A 17225-nucleotide genomic window follows, 5' to 3' on the forward strand; every position below is an offset into this window, starting at 1 on the left:
CCAGAGGCTGCAGAGGGAATACCATGCAGCAGTGGCAGACCCTCAATGCCACCATGGCCTCCATTGTAGGGGTGTTCAAAGAACAGACCACCATCCTGCGTGAGTCCTCCACCCACCAGTGTGCCCCTTCCACTAGCTACATTCCAATGGAGCCCTCCACTTCTGCAGCAGCTACTGGAATGGAGGCCCTGCCAAAGGACCCAAAGACCACCAGCACCCTTCCCCCTGTAGCTGAGGAACCCACATGCAAGCGAGGACATCCATCCAGACATACTTCAGGACCTGATGCCAAGACCAAGACCACTGCCAGGACATTCTCCCTGGTCTACCACTGAAACACCCTGTTGACTGTCCACTGTCATGTCTCCATTTTCTCATGGCCCCTTGGATACAGGATGATAGTAGAGCAGACATATTCTGGATACATGTGTCAAGCGAGGCAACACCCAAGGCGGGAACCAGAGTTGCACCACACGAATGACCTGAAAATAGACCAAGACAGGTACAAAAATCACAATAGGAGACAATGTTGCCCACTCAACACACATGCAATACAAAGTCGAAATCCCTAGTGTTATTTGGCAGGTGGAATCTCAAACTATACGCACATGTCAGATCCACAGTTCCTAGACATCCATACCCAATGGCCCTTCCCTCACAGCTGACAAAACTCAACTAAAGGCATGTTCTACAGTCAGTACCAGTTAGGTTACACATTTTCCCATTGTGGACTGTGAGACTAAGTGGCACTACTGATGACACCACTATGCGTGGCACTGCAATTAAAAGGCACTGTCATTTGAACATTTGAACAGTAAACCTCCTCTGATGGCCAATATGTTCCCCCCAAACCCACCCAGGGGGAGAGCTCCACTCAACACCTCCACTGATGACAGGCACCAGGAGGAGCTAGGTCACAAGGCAGACAGGAGTACAGGTGACATACAAAACAGTTGAGACAGTTGTTGAACTAACTCTGCTCTAGAGTCAGCTGCATCCTCATCATCTTCCTCCTTATCACTCACTATGTACCCTTCATCAGCCACTGGTCCAGCTGCCACCTCCTCTACATCCAGCAATGGGATGTGACTTCTAAGGGCCAGATTGTGTAGCATGCAGCAGGCAACAACGATTTGGCAGACTTCAAGAGGTTTGTGGAGTAGGGCACGTCTGGAGATGTGTAGAGACCGGAATCTGGCCTCCAGTAGTTCAAAAGTACTCTCGATGACACGCTTAGTTCTGCAGTGGGCCTCATTGAAATGGCTTTCACTATCTGTAGTTGGATATCTCACAGGTGGCAGAGCCAGGGAAGGTTAGGGTAGCCAGAGTCGCCTGTGTGCACAAAGGTTCAATCCATCTCAATACCGCTGGAGACAGGGCAGATTGTCAAGAGAGGTGAGATTACATGGGCACACATACTATTGGATAGATACCGATGAGCCAGACCAGGTCCCTCTGCAGTTGTGCCATCATGTGTGGGACACTGCTGTTCTGCAGAATGAATGAGCCATGCACAGAACCAGGGAACTTGGCTGTACCTGGGAGATGCATTGGTCAGAGAGACACACACCACTTGGACATAAATGGAATAAACGTTTTTTCGGTTCCTGTACATCTGTTCATTTATCTTGGGTGGAACCAAGGCAATGTGGGTGCCATCTGTGGCTCCTATCACGAGGGACACGTGCCAAATTGTAGAAGGCAGCTTTAACAGTGGCCAAATCTGCACACTGGGGGAACCTAATGTAGCAGGGCAGATGTTTGAGCAAAGCACACAGTACATCCTTCAACAAATTACTTAACATCGGCTGTAACATACTTGCTGCCAAGGCCACTGTAATCTGAAATGACCCTGAAGCAAGGAAGTGGAGGACTGACAACACCTGTACTGTAGGAGTGAATGGCATAGGGATGGTGTCAGGCAGGCAACAGATCCAGCTCCAAATGGGTACACAGCTCCATGATGGTCTGATGATTCAGACGATACGTCTGTATGACGTGTCTCTTTCAGGGTAGCAAGGTCGACTAGAGCCCGGTACACAGGGGCATGTTCCATTATCAACATTGCATCGTATCTGGGAACAGGAGAGAGGAGAAATCCAAAGTTGATGTATCCAATGTGTGGACATAGTCATTCTATGCAATAGTCACTATATTTCATCCATGACACACATACAATTCAAATAGTAATCACAGACTATATGTAAAATGGCATCCACCTGTCCAGCATGCACAGGACAAATAGAAGTGACCTCATTCCGCCAGTGTTAGTCATCATGCCGGTAGGCGGTCTCAACCGCTGTGCAACTCCTCATAGGATAACATTGTTGCCTATGGGAGACTGGGGCCAATGGTGATCACTGCTGGCGCTGATGGTCATGTACGCGACGGGCATGACCACCATTTACATTGGCATAGGTCACTTGACTCCTGACACTCGTGCAAGCAAGACCTCCACTGTTTGTGCTGCTGTGTTCTGACTCTGGAAGCCAATATGCCACTTCCTGCAGCGAATGGGGCTCCAGCCTTCACCCAGGAGGAGCTGGAGAAGCTTGTGGACGGGGTGCTACCCCTGTATGAATAGTTGTATAGGGCACCAGAGCAGCTGGTGCTTCTTATGTCACTGTCCTTTCTGATAGTGATGTGTGTGAGGATGAAAGGCGTTGGGACGAGGCAGACGGAGTGAATGCATAGAGATGGGTGAGGAGTCTGTGCGTTAGTGGCATGATGGCACGTGAGTGTGGTCATGAGATATGTCTGATGTGGGATGTCCACTACTGTCTCTATGATGCTACTCTACATGAATTTGTCCTTCTGTCTGTGTCACCCAGGCAGGTCAGCACCCATCAGAAAAAGGGCATTTGGTGTGCCATCACCAAGCAAGTGTGGACCCTGAGGGTCCATAGCCGACGGAGCACCCACTACAGAAAACGGCGGGAGGATCTGAGATGCTAGGCACGTATGACCGGACAGGCCCAGCTGGGGACGTCCTCCCAACGAGGGAGTAGTGCCCGTTGGACTTCGCCCCCCCCCAATGGCCCGCATTTCGGCTGTGGCCTAGCCTGAGGCAGATGGGCGCTTGAGGGCAGCGCAGCAACCACAAGGGGGGAAAGTACACATTCACACCTCGCTAATTTAATGCTTGTATGGCTATAGGTTTACTACTACTGGGAAGATGTATTGTAGGTCATTGGTAGCTGCACATCGACTATGGATATCAGCCTCCCTAGCAGGATTGGTTCATAAGATGTCTGACCGTACCAAGCAGACAGTGACTTATGAGGGCATTTCTCTCCAACTTGGGATTTGTGTGGTCACCCTCAACAAAGTTTAAATGCCCAGCTCCTACTATTAGCATCAGTACACCTGGGGTGTGAGGGCATTGCCATCAATATCAGCCTACCACTGTGTCAGGGGTAATTGGTGAGTCCTCAATCAGCTGCCATGTACCTTATATGAAGGTAGGCACTGTGCTACTCGTCAATGGGTGAGTAGGCATGCTACCTACCCATGCAGGATATTTTTGAGTAAGGGGGTACAGGTTCTGCAGTTGTATGGCCAGCAGGAGCATTGGGAAGACTTCCAGTTCGAGTTTCATGGTGTCTGCGTAAGTGCCTGTGTTCCTGAAGGTGAGTGTCCCCTTTTATGTTTTTTGTTGCCACCAGGCATTTCGTAGAAATCCTGGTGGTGTGTTAACTCGTAATATGGTCAACAGAAATATGCCCCCCGTCGGCTTGGATAGGCTACCGCCGGCCGCTGTGGTCCGTCCGCACTGGCGGTGACTTGGCTGTGTTCCTGTCGAAACACTGCTGTGGTCATAATATGGCTGCCTGTCCCGCCGGCCACCTCCACTGCGTCGGTCCTCGGACCACCGAACTCGTAATGAGGGCCTAAGTCTCTATACTGTGTGACGTTCTTGTTGACATAATACTTAGACATACTAGACTCGTAGGAACAACATAACACCTCCTGGGTCCTTTGATATACCTTCTATTTTTTGCCCTGCAGTTCTTCCAAGGTTCTTCAGAGCTTGTCCAGTGTGCTTCCAGACTCGAAGGAGGAAAAAAGAATCTGAAGATAGCCATGACACACAGGACCTTCCAGGGTGCTGTCCGACGTCACAGAGGGGCTGGACTTAAAACCAAATGGTGGTCGCAAATGCTTACACACAAAAAAAGGGGAAGAGTGGGTGGGGGGAGGATACACCACGATTCCAGACCTAACAACTAGATGACGGATTAGATGCACAACATGTGAATCCAGAAAAAGATTCATGCTGCAAAAACTGTTATGTGCATTTCTACTAGATATATGTCCAGTCCATGTGATGAAAACATATTTATACAACATACTTCGATAAATGAGAAACAATATGTTTAGTGTATGTGTAAATCTGAACAGACATGAAGAAAAAAAGAAGGATGTGCCTGTGTTCGATTGGGGTAAAAAAATGCACGCGAGAACGGAGTTATATGGGTTTCCAGTAGTTGTATGTCAGGTCCTTGTAATTTGTACATATTTATATAAAACATTATGCAATAAACAATACATCTATTTAGTATAGAGTGGTAGGATTTTGTAGAACCACAGGGAGACAATTATCACTGGAAGCATGCTTGAAATCTTCAAGTGACAGTCATCTTTGTGCTATGGCACTGGCCTATTATATTCAGCATAAGCTTTTGTACAAAGTACCCATCAAATATACAATCATAAAATTATAAACATGTATAAAATTAGAATTGATAAAACAATATATAAGCCTTCCCTAGACAGCCTAACTAGAAATCTCAGAAGTGTAAATGTCCTAACCCTGGAGTTTTGTCAAAGAGATAACCAACACTAAAAACCTTTCCTATGATAGTAATCTAGAAGACACTATGCAAGACAATACCCGTTTGAAGTTTTTACAAAGCGTTATAACAATCTACACTTAAAGTGCTAAAGGTTTAAACATTTTTTTCACATTAAATAATGCAGACCTATTGGTTTTGCCATAACTTTTCCCAGTGAACCATTCAGGCCTGTATCGCTGGCATGTCACACAGGCCTACTGTACTGAGCACAAGCGCTGCCCCAAGGAAGTATCACTGCAGTCATAAAATTATAAATATTTACAACATCACTCCTGGCAGAACAACATTCAGCCCCTTTTTAAGTGGCATAAAAGGACTCTCAAATTGAAAATGTACTCCCTGGGATTGTCAAGGCGAGTAACCCACACCAAATAAATGGCCTTCTATGATAATAACTAGGTTTCTATGTAACACAGTACCAGTCTAACTCAGTGTAATGACAATTCACCATTAAAGACTGTTCTTGCGTTAACGTGCTTTAAAAAAATAAAAATAAATAAAAAGCCAGGCCTACTGTCTTTTTCATAATTTTTGATAATATACAGACCAGCTCTATGGCATGCAGATCGGCTCATTATTTTTAAGCTGATCTGCCCCCAGGGGGTTAGAAGCCACGACGACGCCAGGGATGTTGTGTGTTATTTTTTTGTGTGTGCGTGGGGTGGCCCAATAGGCAAGGGTCGTCCCCCCAAAGGGGGGGAAAACACTGATGGGCGGCTCTGCCCCCCTTTGGGGCAGATCAGCCTATTTTTTTAGGCTCAGAATCCTCTAGGCACCAGGGGTTTTGTTGGGGTGTGTATGGAGGCGGTCCCTTGGGCAAGGGTCGCCTCCGTAAGAGGGAATAATGTTTTACACCATTCCTGCCCCCCCTTGGGAGCAGAAGCCACAATGACACCAGGGATGTTTTGCGCTTTTTTGAGTGTGTGTGTGTGTGTCGGGACGGGGCGGGACAGTACTGGTGGCAATTTCTGCCCCCTTAGGGGCAGATCGGCCTAGTTTTTTTCAGGCCCATCTGCCCCCCGAGACCACTAGACATCAGGGAAAATTTCTAAATGTTTGGTGGCGGGGTGTTTGTCAACTGGCAAAATATTTGCCAGTGTGATTTTAACAGTTTATTCCTCTTTTTTGTTCTAGTTCAAAACTTTTGCTTCCTTTGCTGTGGCTTGTTGAGGTTTGCTAGTGGTTGACCTGCGGTTTGCATAGTTGCATGTTGCATGTTTTATGGTAAATAAATTTACCCCAAAGGAGTATTGTTGCCATGCATGAATGACATGTTTGAAGGTGGTGTACTAAATGTAGGATTGTGTGTGAAATTGTGTTGTCTAATTTGCTTTTCTTTTTTTCGTTTTAGTGGGATAACATTGGTGATTGCTATGTCTGTGCAGAGTAGTTGCTGGTGAGTCTAGCCTTTTCAGGCAAGTGAGTGGTATAATTTTTGAGTACATATCTCTTTGTGATAAAGCCACACTTTATTACTTATTTTAGACAGTGCTGGTTCTTGTTGGCGCATTTGTCAAGTTACACTTCTTAGAAAGGATCATGGCTAGCCGCAGAGTGACCGCTCAGAAGGTTGTTGGCATGCTTTCTGACTCATCTTCTGACCATGATTATGAGACGGACTCTGCATCTGAGGCAGAGGAGGAAGAGCGAGATTCTGGCAGTGAGTTTTCTGTCCGAAAGGAGTCTTCGGATGAGGAAGCCACTCAGTGCAGATGAAGAGCCTGTTTTAGAGGAGGACACTGATGTGCCAATGGTGCAGCAGCCGGTGGCTGAAAGGCTTCCAGCTGGAGGACCTGACACCTGGGTTGGCCCTAACATGGAGCAGCCACAGTTGCCTGTCTTTACTAGTCTCCCAGGGGTGTAGAGTAAATACAGAAAACCTTTTGCCTGTCAATTTCTTTGAGATATTTATGGATGATGTATTTTTGGAAGAGATTGTCGAGCAGACTAATTTGTATGCAGAGCAGTATTTGAGGGGCAACGCTGCCAGACTTAGGCCTCAGTCTAGAGCTATCCATTGGATTCCCACACATTTGGAAGAGATGAAAAAGTTCTTAGGTTTGACTTTTTTGATGGGGTTGATAAGAAAGCCATCACTGGCTTCTTATTAGTCTATTACTCCCTTGATGGCAACGGCTATATTTCCTGCAACCATGACTCATAATTGACATTTCTTCGGATGCTGCTTTTTGTTGACAATGCTTTAGCCTTGCCAGAAGATCACCCTGACTGTGACCATCTTTAAAAGACTAGACCTGTCCTTGATCATTTTGTAGATCGGTTTTCAGGGGTCTATGTTCCAGGCAAAGAAATAAGTGTGGACAAGTCTTTGGTCCTGTTCAGGGGTCGTTTGGTTTTTAGGCAGTACATTCCTAGCAAGAGGTATGGAATTAAATTGTGTATGCTGTCTGAAAGTAGTACAGGATATGTTTATAATTTCCGGGTCTACACTGGTGGGGATTCCAGTATTGGCACCCCTGGGTGTCCGCCCACTTTTGGAGTTAGTGAAAAAAATGCGTGGGAACTTAGTAGACAACTGTTTAACAGAAGGTCACCATTTGTATGTAAGTAACTTCTACACTGGAGTTCAGTTGTTCAATGAGTTGTTCAGAGTGGACACTTGGTTGTGGCACAATCCGCTCTAGCCGGAAAGGCTCTCCAAGGGAGCTTGTCTGTAAAAAAAACTTGAGAAGGGACAGTGCAGTGCCTTGCGGAATGAGAGCTGCTAGCTCTGAAATTTTTTGTCAGGAGGTATGTGTACGTGGTAACTACCATCCATGATGAGAGTACTTCACCTGTGGCTGTTTGGGGTCAAGTTGCAGAAGTGTGCAAACCTATGTGCATTTTAGATTACAGTAAGCACAGGGGTGGTGTTGATAGAGTAGATCAGAGGTTGGAACCCTACACTGCTGTTCGTAAGTCTTACGTATGGTATAAAAAGTTGGCTATTTGTTTGTTTAATCTAACAACTTTTAATGCTTTTAGTGTGTTTAGGGATTGTTCCCCCGAGTCAAGGATGACATTTGTTAAATTTCATGAGTCAGTGATAGAGAGCCTTGTTATGGTGGACGATGCAAGAGTTCCTAGAGTAGCAGTTGTGGAGGATGTGGCTAGATTGAAAGATCGCCACTTTCCTGATCCGATTCCTCCCACTCCCAAAAAAGACTTTCCCTCTAAGAAATGTAGAGTCTGTGCCCGAAGAGGTATCCGGAGGGAAAGCCGGATGTACTGCCCGGACTGTCCTTCAAAGCCTGGGCTGCGTGTTACAGGCTGTTTCAGGAGTTAACACACACGGAACAATTACTGGGAACTACCGTGAGCGTAAACTGAAGTTTTTTATTTTCATACGTTCAGTTTCACTGTTGACATTACTGTCGTGAATTCAGTTAGAGCTTTTGTGTTTGTAGTTTTGTACTTATTTACAATTAGTTAGTGGTTTCTTTGTTGTTTAAAAACAAGAAAAAGTGGTGGATGGCATGGAGTGGTGCTTGGCTGGCGGTGTGCATGGGGTGGCGCTTGGCTGGCAGTGTGCATGGGGTGGCGCTTGGTTGGTGGTGTGCATGGGGTGACGCTTGGCTGCCCGGGTGTGTGTGGAGTGGCGCTTGGCTGGCACTGCCAGCCAAACGCCAGTCCGCACACTTCCATCAGCTGGTGTGATTGCTGTATCAGGCATGTGGGCGTATGAAAGTGATGGGCCCTTGAGTGGCGCTGTCTGTCGATGCGAGTGTTGTAATGTGCTGGGCCCGTGGCTGGCAGCATGAATGATCTTGTGCATGTCATGTATGAAAGGTGGGTGAATGGACTGTAAAGCGGTTGGTGCCTTGTCGCGGCTTTATATCTCATGAGCTTTGAGTCATTGGTTCAGTTTTTTGGCCTTTCTGTTATTAACAGTGCATTTCATTTTTGTGAAATCTCTTGTTAATAACATTTTTATCTACTGAACCATCACTCACCCTCGTGCCAAATCCAACCAGTATGTGTGGTAAAAATGACAAAACCTGCTCCGCTGTAATCAAGCATTGCAGCACACCTGTGACACGCGGTGATGATGATGAAGCATGCCCCCAACTTGGTTGGTGGGTGTGGGGTCTTTTTAACATTACCTAAGTGTGTTTCATTTCACAATTTCAGTGTTTGGAACATCACAGAAGTATGTGGACACATCAAAATGATCTATTACAAAACTACCTGTGTCTGGGATGGGGGTGCACCTACATCTTTGGTCCCGGGTGTGGCCTTCATCTAGGTAAACCTACCAAACCCAGACATTTTTTTTTTAAACTAGACACCCCAAGGAGTCCAGGGAGGTGTGGCTTTCGTGGATCCCCCAACATTTTCTTATCCATACTCCTCTGCAAACCTCAAAATTTGCTTAAAAAACATATTTTCCTAATTTTTCTTTGTAGGATGACCGCTCCGGCACACATTTCCTACCACCCAGCGTTCCCCTCAGTCTCTCAAGTAAAATGACACCTCACTTGTGTGGGTCCCTAAGGCAGAGTCAACCTAAAGATGTAGAAAAGAAAAATATGTGCTTATCAACTCGCTGTGATATCCCCTCAATCGTTACAGGTTTTTGGCCTTTTTCTGTTGAAGGCACCTGGGCCACCCACACAAGTGAGGTATCATTTTTATCGGGAGACTTGGGGGAACACTGGGTAGAAGGAAATTTGTGGCTCTTCCAGAACTTTATGTCACTAAAATGTGAGGAAAAGGGTGTTTTGGCCACATTTTAAGGTTTGCAAAGGATTCTGGGTAACAGAACTTGGTGAGAGCCCCACAAGTCACCCCATCTTGGATTCCCCTAGGTCTCTAGTTTTCAGAAATGCACAGGTTTGGTAGGTTTCCCTACGTACCGGCTTAGCTAGAGGCCAAAATCCACAGCTAGGCACTTTGCAATAAACAGCTCTGTTTTCTTTGGGAAAATGTGATGTGTCAACGTTGTGTTTTGGGGCATTTCCTGTCGCGGGAACTAGGTCCACCCACACAAGTGAGGTACCATTTTTGTCAGGCGACTTGGGGGAACGCTGGGTGGAAGGAAATTTGTGGGTCTTCTCAGATTCCAGAACTTTCTGTCACCGAAATGTGAGGAAAAAGTGTTTTGGGCCAAATTTTGAGGTTTGCAAAGGACTCTGGGTAACGGAACCTGGTGTGAGGCCCACAAGTCACCCCATCTTGAATTCCCCTAGGTGTCTAGTTTTTAAAAATGCACAGGTTTGGTAGGTTTCCCTAGATGCTGGCTGAGCTAGATGCCAAAATCCACAGCTAGGCACTTTCCAAAAAACAAATCAGATTTCAATGTAATAACGTGATGTGTTTATGTTGCGTTTCCTGTCGCAGGCATTCCGCCTACCCATTCAGGTGAGGTACCATTTTTATCAGGAGACTTGGGGGAACACAGAATAGCAGAACAAGTGTTATTGCCCCTTGTCTTTCTCTAAAAAAAATTATTTCCAAATGTTAGACAGTGTGTAAAAAAGACATCTATTTGAGAAATGCCCTGTAATTCACATGCTAGTTTGGACACCCCCGAATTCAGAGATGTGCAAATAACCACTGCTTCTTAACACATTATCTTGTGCCCATTTTGAAATACAAAGGTTTCCTTGATACCTAATATTCACTCTTTATATTTCACCAAATGAATTACTGTATACCCAGTATAGAATTAAAACCCATTGTAAGGTTCAGCTCCTTCATTAGCTCTGGGTACCTAGGGAGCTTGATGAAACTACAAGTCCTATATATCCCTGGAACCAGAAGAGTCAAGCAGACGTAACGATATATTGCTTTTGAAAATCTGACATAGCAGGAAAAGTTACAGAGTAACACGTGGGGAGAAATGGCTGTTTTTTTCATCTCAATTTCAATATTTTTTTCTCGTAGCTGTTATTTTCTGTAGGAAAACCTTGTAGGATCTACACAAGTGACCCCTTGCTGTATTCAGATTTTTGTCTACTTTTCAGCTTCTCGGGATCCATCATTTGTTTCATACCCATTTCTGTCACTAACTGGAAGGAGGTTAAAAGCACAAAACATATACAGTAAAAATGGGCTATGTCCCAGTAAAATACCAAAATTGCATTGAAAAATGTGTTTTTCTGATTCAAGTCTGCTTGTTCCTGAAAGCTGGGAAGATGGTGATTTAAGCACCGCAAACCCTTTGTTGATGCCATTTTTGGGAGAAAAAAAAAAACACAAGCCTTCTTCTGCAGCCCTTTTTTACCATTAAAAAAAAACCGCTATATTTTGGCTAATTTCTTGGTCTCCTTCAGGGGAACCCACAAACTCTGGGTACCTCTAGAATCCCTTGGATGTTGGTAAAAAAGGACGCACATTTGGCGTGGGTAGTGTAAGGAAATGCCTCCTTGGCATGGTTGCCCCCTGACTTTTTGCCTTTGCTGATGCTATGTTTACAATTGAAAGTGTGCTGAGGCCTGCTAACCAGGCCCCAGCACCAGTGTTCTTTCCCTAACCTGTACTTTTGTATCCACAATTGGCAGACCCTGGCATCCAGATAAGTCCCTTGTAACTGGTACTTCTAGTACCAAGGGCCCTGATGCCAAGGAAGGTCTCTAAGGGCTGCAGCATGTCTTATGCCACCCTGGAGACCTCTCACTCAGCACAGACACACTGCTTGCCAGCTTGTGTGTGCTAGTGAGGACAAAACGAGTAAGTCGACATGGCACTCCCCTCAGGGTGCCATGCCAGCCTCTCACTGCCTATGCAGTATAGGTAAGACACCCCTCTAGCAGGCCTTACAGCCCTAAGGCAGGGTGCACTATACCATAGGTGAGGGTACCAGTGCATGAGCATGGTACCCCTACAGTGTCTAAACAAAACCTTAGACATTGTAAGTGCAGGGTAGCCATAAGAGTATATGGTCTGGGAGTCTGTCAAACACGAACTCCACAGCACCATAATGGCTACACTGAAAACTGGGAAGTTTGGTATCAAACTTCTCAGCACAATAAATGCACACTGATGCCAGTGTACATTTTATTGCAAAATACACCCCAGAGGGCACCTTAGAGGTGCCCCCTGAAACTTAACCGACTGTCTGTGTAGGCTGACTAGTTCCAGCAGCCTGCCACACCAGAGACATGTTGCTGGCCCCATGGGGAGAGTGCCTTTGTCACTCTGAGGCCAGTAACAAAGCCTGCACTGGGTGGAGATGCTAACACCTCCCCCAGGCAGGAACTGTGACACCTGGCGGTGAGCCTCAAAGGCTCCCCCCTTTGTCACGACCCAGCAGGGCACTCCAGCTTAGTGGAGTTGCCCGCCCCCTCCGGCCACGGCCCCCACTTTTGGCGGCAAGGCTGGAGGGAACAAAGAAAGCCACAAGGAGGAGTCACTGGCCAGTCAGGACAGCCCCTAAGGTGTCCTGAGCTGAGGTGACTCTGACTTTTAGAAATCCTCCATCTTGCAGATGGAGGATTCCCCCAATAGGGTTAGGATTGTGACCCCCTCCCCTTGGGAGGAGGCACAAAGAGGGTGTACCCACCCTCAGGGCTAGTAGCCATTGGCTACTAACCCCCCAGACCTAAACACGCCCTTAAATTTAGTATTTAAGGGCTACCCTGAACCCTAGAAAATTAGATTCCTGCAAACTACAAGAAGAAGGACTGCCTAGCTGAAAACCCCTGCAGAGGAAGACCAGAAGACGACAACTGCCTTGGCTCCAGAAACTCACCGGCCTGTCTCCTGCCTTCCAAAGATCCTGCTCCAGCGACGCCTTCCAAAGGGACCAGCGACCTCGACATCCTCTGAGGACTGCCCCTGCTTCGAAAAGACAAGAAACTCCCGAGGACAGCGGACCTGCTCCAAGAAAGGCTGCAACTTTGTTTCCAGCAGCCTTGAAAGAACCCTGCAAGCTCCCCGCAAGAAGCGTGAGACTTGCAACACTGCACCCGGCGACCCCGACTCGGCTGGTGGAGATCCAACACCTCAGGAGGGACCCCAGGACTACTCTGATACTGTGAGTACCAAAACCTGTCCCCCCTGAGCCCCCACAGCGCCGCCTGCAGAGGGAATCCCGAGGCTTCCCCTGACCGCGACTCTTTGAATCCAAAGTCCCGACGCCTGGGAGAGACCCTGCACCCGCAGCCCCCAGGACCTGAAGGACCGGACTTTCACTGGAGAAGTGACCCCCAGGAGTCCCTCTCCCCTGCCCAAGTGGAGGTTTCCCCGAGGAATCCCCCCCTTGCCTGCCTGCAGCGCTGAAGAGATCCCGAGATCTCTCATAGACTAACATTGCGAACCCGACGCTTGTTTCTACACTGCACCCGGCCGCCCCCGCGCTGCTGAGGGTGAAATTTCTGTGTGGGCTTGTGTCCCCCCCGGTGCCCTACAAAACCCCCCTGGTCTGCCCTCCGAAGACGCGGGTACTTACCTGCAAGCAGACCGGAACCGGGGCACCCCCTTCTCTCCATTCTAGCCTATGTGTTTTGGGCACCACTTTGAACTCTGCACCTGACCGGCCCTGAGCTGCTGGTGTGGTGACTTTGGGGTTGCTCTGAACCCCCAACGGTGGGCTACCTTGGACCAAGAACTGAACCCTGTAAGTGTCTTACTTACCTGGTAAAACTAACAAAAACTTACCTCCCCTAGGAACTGTGAAAATTGCACTGTGTCCACTTTTAAAACAGCTATTTGTCAATAACTTGAAAAGTATACATGCAATTTTTATGATTTAAAGTTCCTAAAGTACTTACCTGCAATACCTTTCGAATGAGATATTACATGTAGAATTTGAACCTGTGGTTCTTAAAATAAACTAAGAAAAGATATTTTTCTATAACAAAACCTATTGGCTGGATTTGTCTCTGAGTGTGTGTACCTCATTTATTGTCTATGTGTATGTACAACAAATGCTTAACACTACTCCTTGGATAAGCCTACTGCTCGACCACACTACCACAAAATAGAGCATTAGTATTATCTATTTTTACCACTATTTTACCTCTAAGGGGAACCCTTGGACTCTGTGCATGCTATTCCTTACTTTGAAATAGCACATACAGAGCCAACTTCCTACAGGTAGCTTATCTGGTTCAAAAAGTTATAAGGGCCTAAGGGTGAAATGCCCCAAATAGCCAAAAAACAGGCCTGACACCTGAGAGGGGAAAAGGCCTGGCAGCGAAGGGGTAAGCTGGCAATCATCAGACACAGACTCATAAGGTTAGAAGTATGTACACAAAATTACAGCCTACTGCACTTTTTGTAAATTTTTCATAGTTAAAAAATGTAACTTATGTCCTCTCACATACAATCTTCTAGTGAACCATTAACACAAGTTTTTCACCATAACCAACTCAGGACATCTGTAGACTCCCTAAACTTTTCAACTACAGAAATAATGTCAAAAAATATCTATTTAAAATGAGTTGGCAAAACAATACACAACCCTTCCTAAAATGGTATGACAAGTATTTTCAAAGTGAAAATGTTCTACACTTTAGAGTTGGTCACTGCGGATAACAAACACCAAAATCACTGCCCACTGTGGTAATCCGCTTGATTCCCTAGAATAAAATACTTCTCAATGAAGCATAACAAAAATGGCTTTTCAGGGGCTTTTCACAATTAATATGTTAGGCTTACTGCCTTTTGTTATAGCGTTGCATAAAAAACGGACCAGGCTTATAACCTTGATCAATGGCGTTTTCACTATAACCAAAGTAGTCCTGCTGTACTGAGCATAAGCTTTCCAGAAGACAAAAAGTGGAATACAAGCACTCTTTTTCAGCAGAAGCAAACAACCTCTGTCCGATGAAAATGTGTACTCTAAGTGATCCAGATTGGACGCTAATAGTAGTGTATCTTGAAGGTCTTTTTCTGTGGATCACATAAATAACCCCTTTAAAGATGGGCAACTACAAGCTATTGTGTTACCAGACAGCAGAGCGTTACACATTGAATCAAGAGTTACCTTTAAATGGACCAGTCTTGATCCAAGCCATGTCAAATTTAGTCTTGTAATATCTTGCTCCGCATTTTTTTGGAAGACAAGGCAACTGTCTCTTCTGTGACGTACTCTCCACGGAACTACAATTGCTTTCATCTGTATCCGAAATTACCCTAGCAAAAAGAAGTTCAAGAGTTGATTGCAGTTAGTTTGTTTGATACTGAAATGTTCAACTACTAAAATTAAAACCTTGATAAATTGCATTTCTTACTATTTTGGCACAGCCTGACAAGGTAATATATGATGAACCTTTCCTCTCGGAACATAATATGCTACATTTCTATAATATCGCTTTATGGTTTTTTTGGGCTAAAAGTGACTGCAGCAAGGTCATTTATGCGTGTTTTTTAAGTTAAGGTTGAGTAAGTTTGAAAAGCACCTTCGAAAAGGTTTTGCTGTGCACACTCCCACTACAAATGGATGAAACAAGGCTGTAAATACAAAGCTGGATATAAAGGAACCCTAAAAGTACCTTCAGAGGTGTCAGAGACAACCCACCACTTAAGCGGTGTACAGGAATTTTACCCTCTATAATCAGACCAATATTCCCCCTATAAAAATGAAGGCAGTACGAGATCCACGGCAGACTGGCCAAGCTTCCACCCTTAGTTACCTGAAGATATATCCCAATCATAAGCTCAAAGACTGATGCACAACTAAAAAGGTGCTTTAGTAATGTTGTCGCCTGACCTTTCTTTTGTGAATTTTGAGTTGCAGCGAAAACAAGGATATAGCTTCCATTTATACCTGTTTATCAATGTTCACATTCCCACAGAATTTAAAATTTTGTTTTTACTTCACAAGAAATTATTTTACTCCCAATATCCAAAAGTAACAAATATCAGGGTTGATACTTTAATCGAGCCTAAAACAGACTGGCACATATGATCTTCAAATGGCTGACAAAATCTACGAAATCACCACTTGTCACATAGAAAATACTACAACATGTGCTTTAAGGGTTGCATACCACAAAAGTGTAGCCAGGTGAACGATCCTATCTAATAAGGAGGAAAGCAGTCAAGCACTTGGACAACAGATAAATAGGTACAGTACAGGAATAGCAAAACCAAAAGAATGCATATCATTAGTGTTGTTTAACTAATACAATTTACAAAAATATGATCTGTCGGAGATAATAATAGAAAATCCACACCTAGTGGATGACATTTTGTTAATGACATTCAGAACATATTTCTGCTAGAAAATATGTTTTTTAACGAGGTTTTGACACACAACCCAAAAAATCATGCACATCACAGCAAGTAGGAATATGCCATTCTGAGAATCAAAGCAACATTTAATTAATATGTATTGCTTCCTATACTTAAAAATGTGTTAACACACGACAGCACATCAATACATACAACACTTTATATTAGCATCAACATGCAAGTAAATTTAAATAAAGCCATAGTCCCGGTAAGGTATGCGATAACTTACCTAGTACAATTGATGGATTCTGGTGGGTATTGTGGCCGATTTTCTTGAGACTGTGATTCTTCCTTTACAGTGAAATAATTTTCAGTTCTCTGTGAACGGTGCAGCTGTTCACCGTCCTGCTTAGTTTCCCACATTTGACAGTCTCTTTCAGTACTGGGCTCCATTCTCACCAGCTCCCTCTGCTAGCACGACAACACCAAAAATGTATTTCAGGCACATTCCTTATAAGGCATAAAGTAGAATTAACAACGGACAGTAAAACATACAAAATCCCTTATCTCTGTTTGGCCTCTAACCTGTGGAGTTCGCGGTCTGAATATACGGGACTCCAAACGTAGGGTGGGATACACAGAAGTAATAGATGGTATGAAATGCGAATTAAAACTAAGTATGCAGCGTTGTGATTACTTTAGTTAATGAGAATGTTGGCTTTATTACTGTCTTCCTGCACTCTAGGTCCCGTGGCAGGGGCGTGGATAAGCATGCGAGGCAGGGTTTGCAATGGAGTCATTTAGTGATCTTAATTAATTACAGATGGCAAACTGTAAGACAGAGCCAGTAACTACATCATCACATGAAAAATATAACAGGCTAGCAGTACTGTTACATAGTACACTAGGGTATTTATTGTATAATTTTCCACGTCATTTTTCACATACTGTTCACTGTGCCACTCGTTGCACTTTTTATGTTTAAAATACACTAAATGTCACAATTTCACCTTTCCCAAATATTATTAGTCATATGATGACTGAGAGTAAGAGAGTTACATTTGACCAAACATTTACATTGCATGGGCCCCTTTTTTAAGGCAAGACTACCAGAAAGCGCAAACAAAACAAGCATTTACAATGCAACGGGTCTCGCGTTTGCTCATGTTAGAGCTGATCGCGTCGTAAACTCCTAACCCGACTTTTCACCTATCGGGCAAAAGTGCATTTGTGTACAAAACCCGAAAA

At 45.0% G+C, this 17225-nt stretch overlaps 1 protein-coding gene across 3 annotated transcripts in view; it reads right to left on the minus strand.

Annotated features, from left to right (window-relative positions):
* LOC138284895 (uncharacterized) overlaps window positions 1-17225 on the minus strand; it is a 64792-nt gene that overhangs the window by 17072 nt on the left and 30495 nt on the right. Inside the window, exons 2-3 of one of the 3 annotated variants that reach the window (XM_069224147.1) lie at window positions 16267-16445; window positions 14788-14936 (exon numbers count right to left, since the gene is read on the minus strand). In XM_069224147.1, coding sequence (XP_069080248.1) covers window positions 14788-14936; window positions 16267-16430 — 313 coding nt within the window. In that variant the 5' untranslated portion in view covers window positions 16431-16445. Of the gene's footprint in view, window positions 1-244; window positions 380-14787; window positions 14937-16266; window positions 16449-17225 lie in introns of those variants that run through there. The other 2 variants (XM_069224146.1, XM_069224148.1) reach the window with 2 other exon arrangements.

The sequence above is a fragment of the Pleurodeles waltl genome, chromosome 3_1 (genome assembly GCF_031143425.1).
Source record: "Pleurodeles waltl isolate 20211129_DDA chromosome 3_1, aPleWal1.hap1.20221129, whole genome shotgun sequence".
Classification (NCBI taxonomy): Eukaryota; Metazoa; Chordata; class Amphibia; order Caudata; family Salamandridae; genus Pleurodeles; species Pleurodeles waltl.